Source organism: Salarias fasciatus, chromosome 1 (assembly GCF_902148845.1).
Source record: "Salarias fasciatus chromosome 1, fSalaFa1.1, whole genome shotgun sequence".
NCBI classification, from domain to species: domain Eukaryota; kingdom Metazoa; phylum Chordata; class Actinopteri; order Blenniiformes; family Blenniidae; genus Salarias; species Salarias fasciatus.
In genome coordinates this window covers 32,425,326-32,436,027 of record NC_043745.1, presented here as the reverse complement: position 1 = coordinate 32,436,027, position 10,702 = coordinate 32,425,326, and the positions used below count along the sequence as shown (strand labels likewise).

Below are 10,702 nucleotides of genomic sequence, written 5' to 3'. Positions count from 1 at the left end.
CAGCAGCACACCGTCACTGTTTTATGACTTGGCAAGTAGAAAAGAATACAATAGAAATACTCCTTTCTTCCCTCAGGGAAATTGTCGTAGCACAGCTCTACACAGAAAAGGAAGACAGAATAAACAGCACCAAAGACAAAATACCAATATGACAGAATACATTTAAATAAGTAATATTGACTGTGAATACATACCGGACCAAGTGGTGACTGGTAAAAGAGATAAACAGAACAAACACTGTTCACGAGGAGGAGTGAAAGAGCCTGATGGTTACAGAAATAAAGCATCTCCTGTTGTTGACCAGGTGGTGAGAGACATTGTTCAGGATGAACCTCAGTGTGGACCGGATCCTGCTCTCTGAGACCACCAGCACAGACTTCACCCCCCACCATGCCACTGGACTTTCTGATGAGGTTTTTGATCCACAAATATTTGTATTCCTTGAAAAAGTCCACACACAGGGGACACACAAACCCCGTTCCTCTTCAGCTCCAGCGCCAACTCCTTGGTTTGAGCTGCAGCTGGTTCAACTCACACCAAGTGACAAAGTCATCATCACATTTTTAAAGAAAGTCTGCAACATGTGATGGATCAAACGCAAATTTATTTCTCTTTTAAAGTTCAACATATAAAACACAACACCCAAGTTAAAATCATCAACAATATATTGCAAAGCCAACAAAATATGAAAAACTGGAATTGGTTCAACATGAAGACGTGTGTAAATAAACACTTGGTGATTTTATTGACAGAGCTGCTTTTCAAACAGTGGAATAAGTCCGATAGCTTACGGTTACGAAGGAGGCGAGTTTGGCTTAACTCAGCAACTATGACTTCAAATACAGGAGTGAGAGCTTATGTTCACAGAAAAGTGCAAATATTTGGCAGGGAAAAGTCAAAGGTTGAGTCAGTGCAAACAGCAGATCTGGACAAGGAAACATCATGTGACACATCAGCTCCACAGGTTAAACACATTCAGCTCGTGTGTTTTCTGATCACATATCAAACATCCCCTGAAGCAAGTAAAGTAATCCCTTAAAAAAATCTTCACACAACTCAAATTAAGGCTTTTAAATACAGTTCCCATACCAATCACTCTGGTCAGCATGATCCCATTTTCACATGCAGCCACATACTTCCCTTCTAAATTACAAACACCAGAACTTTCCTTTCATTCCAATGTCGTTTGTTGCTTCCTGACCTTTACCTATTCAAGCTGCCAGATCAGTTCATCCACCCGTACTCAGACAGGCCATTCTTCTTCCACAGATCGCATCGAGCAGGTGAGTAGCTCTGGACCACTGTCAAGTTGTGTGACAGGAGAGCAGTGGCTTCTGGGAATTCCCGCCACGCGGCATCCATTTTACCTGTAAGATGGTCAGAAACTTTCAAAGCCTGAATGAAAGACCTGAATCACTGATGAGAGTGAAACAGTACAGATTTGAATTAGTTCTTCGATGTTTGTATTGATTGGATTCTAAAGTTTGCGAACACCATCCTCACCTGTTTTCACGAAGCTGAGGAGGTTCCGTTTGTAGAGATCCCAGAAACTCTGATCCTCGGTGGACAAAGTTTTACCCAGAAGAGGCTGCAGACCCCCGAAGAACGTCACAGCATCCAGGCAGTGGAAGGAGAAGCGACTGGGAAACGTCAGCAAGTCGCTGGTGGCATTGACGGGTCCTGATGGCGTGTGCGTCACGACGTAGCGATAGACTGGACTACTGAGAGCCGCTGGGGGAAGAAAAAGTATTGTAATAGACAAAGATTGACACAGCAGACACTGCTATATTGCAACGTTGACTTGGCCACAAAACAGATCAGATCAGATCACTTGTAGGCAAAAAAACAAAAATCAAAATTGAGTCAATTTTGCCTGCAGAGTGAACGGAGGCTTAGTTACTACAACTTTGTTGCTTATTGCTGAAACTGACTGAAAATAGACTAAAACTATCCCAGATAAAAATGACTAAAATGCAGCTAAAACTGAGAAGCATTTTCGTCCAAAACACTGCTACCTGAGTCTTGATGAACACCAAGAAAGTGGACCACATAGATGCAGTTCTCAGGTCTTTGCACTGGACTTGCAGTTTATGTTTTTATTTTGGAATAAATAAATAAATAAATAAATAAATAAATTCTGTTTTTGATTGAACATGTCTATGCACCCTTGTCATCATCTGAACTGCCCTCATTTACCTGCTGCCCTTTGGGCCACGTCGCTGAGTGGACAGCTGACCCTGAGGTCAGAGGTCATGGTGGTGTATGCCCTCTCGGGGCAGCGGTCTTTGGTGGGGCAAGGATCCGAGGTCGGGTACAAGCGCAGTGCTTCAGCGGGCAGCGTCTCATTGAAGGTTGAAAGTTTCTCTGAGAGGAGGCGGGACAAAGACGAGAATCGGTGACAAACACAGGAAAACGCAGCATGTAGAACATCGGCAGCAAACAGACGCAATTAAAATAGGTGCTGCTGAGGGAAAGAAAGTAACAAAAAGGTACAGAGACTACTAATACGGAGTAATAATTCATCCTTATCGAGATGCCAGTATGTGTATTATCCACATCGGAGAAGAGGGACTGAAATGTAATTGTGGCCCAAAAGAGTTTACATTCATGTTGTGCATGATCGCTGTTATTTCTGAAAACAAATCAAAGCAGTAAGAGAAGGACATGTCCTGCATGTTTGTATGTACTGCAAATCACTGCAATACTCAACAGTCCGAGCAAAAAATCATATTTTGTTCGTACAGCACTCAGACGAAAAGAGCTTCAAAGCATTTAAAACATAAAATCCTAAAAAAGGAAGCCTGTCCCTCGAAACCATCTGACCATATACAATACAGTAAAGCACACATAACACTACACTGACCGCACTCGCATGCGTGCACTCACACACGCAGCTGACAGTAGGCTGACATGGCATGGCACTGAAAATCATTGAGAACGGCACCATTGGGGCCGTCCACACTGGGAGAAGTCAAAAGACCTGGTTATCTTATGAATGTTTGTATGTACTACAAATCACATCGTCATTACAGTACTCAACAGCCCGACTGATAACCCGCGTTTCAGGATTTACAAAAGAAGCTCCTCTACTTTTTAAACTGAAATCAACTACTGCTTTTTGGTAACTTGCACAGCAGCGTCCTGAGCATCCACACAGCAGCTGGTACCTGTTACAAACCAGCGGTAGTCGTCCCAGGTCCATGAAGAGATGTTTTCAGCTGGAGGACTGGGGAGGAAACAGAAGTGAGTGAAGCCTGAGCTCAGCGTCTGTCAACCTTGAAGCACCTGAAACAGGACGCCTCTCACCTGAAGTCCGTCTCCTGCTGAGTCGACCCGATGAGGAACGGCACGTCGCTGTGACTCAGCTTCTTCTCCCACACCTCAAAGGGCGGCGCTTCCAGGAGGTAGCCGTCCACCGCCACCACCGGGCCGACGAAGAGCCCTTTAGTGGGAAGATCTAGTAAATCATCCGTCCCCCAGTAGGGGTACTCTTTCCACGGGATGGCCTGAGAAGAAGAAACGCAGGAATATGGGCCACCTCAGCAGGATGTTCGGAAAGGAACAATTTTTTTTCACAAATGCAAATTTTTTTAACAACCATGCAAAACCTTAACTCCACATTCACAAGTTTGCAATTTTCCACAGATTCTTCTTGCGGGATGGCAAAACCTCATTTACAAACACAAGCTGCAAAATTATGTGCAAACATTCATTTACAGATGCAAAATACTTATAGCCTAATAATGAGACCGTACGGGAACGCTGCCGTTTGTCGACACCCACACACTAACATGATTTTCGGCCATCGTGAGCAACAGCCTGAAACATTTACTGACATTTAAAATAACAGTGCTGTGATGCGTGATAACTGCAGCACTGATTATTCAGCCTCTCAGTCACAAACGTGGAATTAAAGCTTCTTAAAGCATTCCTTTTCTCTTCAGAGAATGGTCCGTCTGACATATTGGGACCAAGTTTCTGTATTCAGGTACACGACAAATGCATTCAAGATGTTTCATTTCTTTACTTTCACAGCGAAATTACACACATTTCTGTCCTCTGACGGTGAAATGTCACATTCAGCTGTCAAATTGATAAAAAAAAAAAAAAAGCAGCTTGTCTTCACTGACTGAAGATGAGTAACAACATCAGTATTTTATGAAATCTTCAAACATTCAGGGAGTTTAACCACTGGAGTTCAGTTAAAGACCTGCTGTGTCCTAATGTTCGGTCCTACCTGCAGGACCTTTTGGACAGACAGCCGTCGGAGGCAGGCGGCATCTTTGCAGCCCGTCTTGGTCAGAAACACTTTGTTGATTTTCTCGACTTCCTCCAGCGTTCCTTTCTGGACGGACGAGCCGCTCATGTCCACCGCCGCATGGAAAAGACCTTTGGCCAGCGGCGAGGTCATCAGAGTCCACACAGACGTCCCACCTTCGCCACACAAAGCAGAAGACATTTGAAAGAGCAGCTTTAACCAGGAGTTCAGGTTACCAATCACATGTCTTGGTTTCCAAGTTCTGCTGCAATTCTCGACTTCGATGAAAAATCACTGGGAAAAACTGAGGATCCCTTTAGTTTAAAAACACTTCTTGCAACAACTGTGGTAAAAAAAAAATCAGTTTGCAAATTAATCAGTGTTTAAGTTGGGATTTCACTTTGATCATTTCTGATTAACTTGTGGTTCTTTTTTTTTTGTCCCTTTAAAGTCATCATTGTCTCTTAGTTGTGTTTTGCATGTCTTTTAAGACCGTATTTGGATGCTATCACAGTAAACTTTGGGATTTTTGCCATCTTCTTCCTCCTCTTTTGGTTAATCTTTGATGATTTTTGTGATTGCATCTTTTTCTTTTAGTTTGTTGTCTTTTTGTGATACTTTTTGTGGTGTTTTTTTTTCATGTTTACTATAATTTCAAGGCTGGATTGTGTGGCGTTAGACCTTCATTAGTCTTTAGGGATCTGTGTCTCTGCCTCATAAGGCTTTTCAGTTTCTGCTCAATATGCATAGTCACTGTCCTCAAATATCAGAAAGCAACAACACCACTGAGCTAAGAAGAACATACACTTTTTTTCAGGGAAATGATTATTCAGCACAGACAAAACTTCAAGCAGTTTCAGTGGATTCATACCAGAGCTGTGTCCAACTATGGTGACTTTCTCAGGATCTCCTCCGAACGCTTGAATGTTTTTCTGCACCCACTGCAGAGCAGCGATCTGGTCCAGGAAGCCATAATTCCCTGGGGAGGAGGAGAAGGAGAAGGAGGAAGCAGGGAAGGATTGATGAGTGACGACAGCCTGCTTTGATGTGTCCTTGTTTCCGCCGTCCCATTTTCTTCATCAGAAACAAAAGTGGCTCTTCTGCAGTGGCTTTTCTGGCAGCCAAAACTAAATTTAACTCGTCTCCAGCTGAGGGAGCGAGGAAATGGGGCAGGGAATTAGGAGTATTCATAATTAGAAAGTGTGAGGAGTGCACGGGGAGGGGGACTCATCCATCCATCCATCGTGTCATGTAATGTCTAAACATTCACTGGGTCATTTCACATCAAGGCCACACTAGTCTGGTTTCCATGATGCAACAGAATTCACACTGCAAACATTCCTGCAGAACTCCATTCATCCAGATGGCATGAGCATCCATTAAGTATTCACAGCTTAATGGAAAGGTATGGACGTTTTCACAATTCAGTTCCAACACGAGCACAGCGTAAACACCATAAATATGAAAGTTCTGCTTAAATGGTAAACAGCTTGGCAGGAAATATCCAACATATCCATTATGAACTCTCACAGCGCACTGATGAAAGCTTCTAAAAGCTTCCACTATTCTTGATTTTCAGGGTCCAGATTAGTTTTTCTTAACTTTCCTCTATTCAAACTGTGGCGTTTTTTAATCACTTTTTTGCTGTAAATGCTGCAATATTTCACCTGTGCACAAACAATACCAATCCACGCAGAAAATCAAGCCTATACATCACTACAGTTTATAGGGTTTACATTTTTACTGCACAGCTGCAAAAGATTAGAATTCATACATAATCCACCTGTTTCCCATAATACTATTTCTGCCGTATTTATTTTGAAAACACAGGAGGAACTATGGTTGCAAAATTACAATTTTAACCACTGAAATGTTGCTGTCAATTATCTATACATAGTCCATAAATAATTTCTAGAAAAAGACACGTACAAATGAAGATTGTTGAACTTTAGCTCAGCAGTCTGGTTTGAGGACACAAGGAAAATCTTCAATGAAGGAGAGATAGAGCAACAAACATCTACAGTGTTGAATAACATGAAATTCTGTTCAACAGCCCTGTCCTCACTGTGGTGACAGTCAGAAAAACAGCTCTGCCATCAGGTGAGGTGCAGAGCTGATCTGAAAAGGGGGATTATTTCTGCTAGGAGGAGATACTGGATGCAGACTGAACACCAGCGTGAAACAGGGGGATCAGAACTGTTACCAGCTACAAACAAACCCCCTGCCCACCCTCCGCAGTCCACCCCTCCATCCTGATCAGCTGAACACTGCATGAGGCAGCCTGACACTGGATGGAGATGGTGAAGCATCAGGAAGGCTACTGGTTCAGACGGGGTCACAGGACTGCTTGTAAAAGCCAGTGCACACTGCGGGTGTCAACGTCTACATGTGTAAAAGCAATAAAGTAGGTAAAAAAATCATAACTTTTACTTTCTCTGTGAAAGTTTCTAGAAATGACTGTGCTGTATTTGGCACTTTATAAATAACGATGAACTGATATGAATTGAATGGGACCATTTAGTAAAATCAATAACTGTGCACGGGATTTTTTTCCCTCATTCTCCTCTCTGTCCATTTCTCACCTATATATTGTATTTTTAGGCATGAAAATGTTGCTTGAAAGCTTCAGATTCACTTTTTTTTTTCCTTTTGTTTGTTTGTTTTAAACCTGTCCTGTCCAGCATGGAAGCAGCAGAATGGGAGTCTGGCTGCTGTAATACACCTGACAGATTTGCTTTTCCAAGAGGAGTTTAAACTCCAGTGTTAAGAGGAGTTTAAAGCTCCTCTTATAAAAATGCTTTTTTTTTTTTTTTAAACTTATTTCGTTTATTTTGAGTGCTGATCCATGATATTGCTGGACCTGACAGGGGGACAGAAAGTGAAAGAAAAAGAAAGTGAAAAAAAAACAAATAAGTGTACAAGCAAGCTAACAACAACAAAAGGGGGCGAAGAGAAGGAAGAGAGCGCAAGGATAGACATTCTTTTTTTTTTTTAACTCCAGACAATGGGCTACTGCCCCTACATAAAGACACGACAGAGGGCATCTTCTGGACTTGTTGGAGAATTTAAAGGTGCCGTATCGGCAGGATTACCTTCGCAAGATGGCGATTTGACCAATCCAAGATGGCGATTTGAAACCCGGAGTCGTGCCCACCTCGGGGTGCCGAGCGGGGCCGGCAGTGTCACGGCCGGGTTTGATTCACCTGTGACCTTTTCACGGCGGGACTGGGGTCAAAGCCTTTTTTTTTAAGAATTAAGTAGAAACAGACAGTGTGATCCGTGGTGTTTTGATGACGTTATGTCCGACGAGGCAGGTAAATGTGCGGGCCTGGACTTCCTCATGCGTGTTCACGAGAAGCAGAGCTTTGAAGCGTGGCCCCTCGATCAGTCAGGATTGAGCTTCAGGGGCTCTTCTGATTGGTCAAACATACCTGGAGCGGTCGAGAATCCTTTTCAGCTCAGAACAGAGACAGATGGAAACGCTGCTACCTCGCGGTAGTGCAAATATACTACACTCCTAAAGGATTATCAATGGATACTCTAACATTTAATCCAAAGAAAACACAAACAAATTAGCATTGACTAGCAAAATCCTGCCTACAGCACCTTTAACTGGGGCATGCAAACTGAGGATTCAAGTATGAAATTACACCAAAGCATAAGGAGAGGCCTTCTACAGATCACCATTGGTCTAACCCACCACAAGAAAACAAGTTAACCGAGTCCACAGGTAGAATGTGAAAAGCAATTAAAGATCAGCACTATCATGAAAATATGTTAGTGGATAGTGATAGTGATCATGCATATATGACCCCTGACCCCTGAGAAGATTAGAAGGAGGCCAGAGAGACCCTCAGGACCCAGATAACCGGCAGCCACCCCAGAGCCCAGATCCGAGTCACTCCTCCAGGCAGACACCCACGCGCTGGTCCAGAAGGGGGTAGAGGAAAGCCTCGGCCGGGACCCCCGGTGGCCAAGACCGGCAGGAGCTTTTTATATTTTACTGGGCTCTTACTATGTTTATTTGCACTATGAAAATTTTCGGCATTTTTGAAGGGTTCCAATGAGACTTGGGTTCTTTTTGAAACCAACATCATCGCCCCTTGCTGGAATTTCCCTGGCATTACAGCTTTTCTGCACTGCTGCATTAACTTCATTTTTTACCAGTGGAGGTTGGTGTTTGTGTAGAACCAGGTACATGTAGGTTAGAAGTCCGTGTTACACATGGAGATTTTTTTTTTTTTTAACTTCGACCCTCCTAGTGCACACCGAAGAGTTTGTCTTCTTTTATTAATTACAGTAACATAAAAACACCTGTCTGACCTTTCATTGACGGACCTTCATTTTAAGGCATGAAAACCAGAAGCAGACAACCCCACAGACGCATACAAACTGTTTCCTGTAAGTTGGGATTCGGTGTTTCATACCCGACGTGTTCCTTGGAGACCCTTCCCTCAGCACCTCCAGAGCCAGGAAGCCAAAGGCGTTGACTCTGTAGTTGAAGCTCACGTAGACCACTCCCGTGTCGGCGGCCAGCTCCTCGGTGGGCGAGTAGCCCGGCTCGTTTCCGCTGAGCATGTGCAGGTAGCCCCCATGGATCCACACCACGACGGGCAGCCGGGCGCCAGGCTGCAGCGTGGGCGTCCACACGTTGATGAAGAGGCAGTCCTCTTGGCCCATCAGCCGCCCCGTGCTGGACAGCGGCCGCACCTGAGTGCACATGCTGCGGAAATGGCCCGCATCTGTGACCTCGCTGCTGCACGCCGGGGGGGCCGGTGGGGCCCAGCGCAGGGCACCCACTGGAGGTGCCGCATAGGGGATGCCTTTAAAGGAGTATGCTCCATTTTTCTGCAGGAAACAAAATAACTTATGATCAGGAATGATTATTTCTTCACTTTTTCACTGGGTTTTAATGCTCTGAACAGACTTACATCTCAGCTTTATTTTAAAATTAATTTTATTCTTTCAGTCTGTCATACCTATATTTCATTTTATATTGTTAAGCTAAATATGAACCATCTTTAACTTTTCATCCTATAACACAGATTTGTTACTGCTGACTGAACTTAATGGTAAATAGGCTCCACGTTGAAGCTCCTTATTTTCTTCAAAATAATTACTTTTGTTTACTCTGACAAGAACTGTTCTTGAAAAGTTACATTTTCAGTGGCTCTATTTGAAGAAAAACACTGTGTAAATGAACACCCAAAATGCATCTAAAGTGTTGAGTTGTGACTTCAAAATGTTGTTGTGTCAATGTAATATAAATACTTCATTAATCCCAGATGGAAATTCTTGGAACCAATTTCCCTCTGAGATTAAAGCTTGTGTCCGGAGTTTCCGTTCATTTCCAATGTATGTATCATTTTTCAACAGAGCTTAAATGTGTCAGTCTGGTTCGATACTACAATATAATATTAGCATAAAGCAATATAAAAATTTATTTATGAGCTCCGCCTTCGTCTCATAGACCCCCATCTTATCCGAAAAAGCGCCGGTCAGCGTCAGCCAAAGGATTTCGAGCTTCCGCCTTGTCGTGCTGTCAATCAAAGTGTGCACGCAGCCAGAGAGCATGCGCACTCACCCAGGCAGAGGTGAGTTAGCTACGCAGCAGCCGCCGCGCTTACCTCGGATATATCCACTGTCTGCTGAACATCCACCGTAAACGGCTAAACATGTCGGATGTTGTAAGACTCGGAGGCTCTCATTTTCACCCGACAGATCATTCGCGTGCATAATTAAAGGGGCGTAGCTTGGTCGCTCATGAAAGCAGAGGGAGGGCGGAACCTCCAGATGTTGGATTAAAAAAACCTCTCTCTTTCAAAACTCCGGACATGAGCTTTAATGAAGTACGGTACTTCTACTCTCTTCTGTTTACATGGAGTCTTAGAAAACACTGTGTGGGAACTGACTGTGACTGCATGAGAATTCTGAACTCACATGTCTCCCTTTGAAGTCACCGCAGTCTGTTGAAACCTGGGCAACATCAGGTGGCAGCGTCTGTGCCACGCAGCCCAGGTAGGTGGCAAGACAGGTGAGGAGGATGCAGCGACGGAACAGGGCCTCGTTCATTTTCACTCTGGAACAGAAAGTCAAAGTAATTCTACTTCAGGGGCCACATACAATCCTATTTCATCTTGAGGCGGCCAGACCGGTACAACAGTGGCATTATAACAACGTAATACCAAACTTCAATGGTTTTCTTTGCTTTGGTGAATCATTTTCCTTTCCAATTAAAATGCCTTGCATTTGTAATTCACTTCAGAACTTCAGCATCACATCAGAGGGAATCGCCTCCCACCAGAACTGCCACCTTAACGTGGTGGGGGACTCTGAGCGCCCGCATGATCCCAGGAGCTATGTTGTGGGGAGGGTTATGCCCCTGGTAGGGTCTCCCCTGGCAAACGTCCTGGGTGACGGGCCACACTGAGAGAAGTTCAAAAG

The 10,702-nt window shown here is 43.9% G+C and overlaps 1 protein-coding gene across 1 annotated transcript; it reads right to left on the bottom strand.

Annotated features, from left to right (window-relative positions):
• Positions 1-584: 584 nt before the first annotated feature.
• LOC115387276 (para-nitrobenzyl esterase-like) lies at positions 585-10,330 on the bottom strand. Its single transcript, XM_030089972.1, has 9 exons — positions 10,199-10,330; positions 8,686-9,106; positions 5,130-5,237; positions 4,238-4,434; positions 3,307-3,506; positions 3,168-3,226; positions 2,197-2,364; positions 1,504-1,731; positions 585-1,367 (listed from the first exon to the last, which is right to left on the bottom strand). The coding sequence occupies exons 1-9, from the start codon at positions 10,328-10,330 to the stop codon at positions 1,225-1,227; spliced, it is 1,656 nt and encodes a 551-aa protein (XP_029945832.1). The 3' UTR covers positions 585-1,224.
• Between the last annotated feature and the right edge of the window lie 372 nt (positions 10,331-10,702).

Bases quoted from the DNA above. Each gene is read 5' to 3' on its own strand.
- LOC115387276 (XM_030089972.1), bottom strand. From the start codon at position 10,330: ATGAACGAGGCCCTGTTCCGTCGCTGCATCCTCCTCACCTGTCTTGCC. The intron at 5,238-8,685 runs GTATGAAACACC...CCTCCTCCCCAG, and splicing joins GTCTCCAAGGAACACGTCGG to GGAATTATGGCTTCCTGGAC. The intron at 4,435-5,129 runs GTATGAATCCAC...TGTGTGGCGAAG, and splicing joins CATAGTTGGACACAGCTCTG to GTGGGACGTCTGTGTGGACT.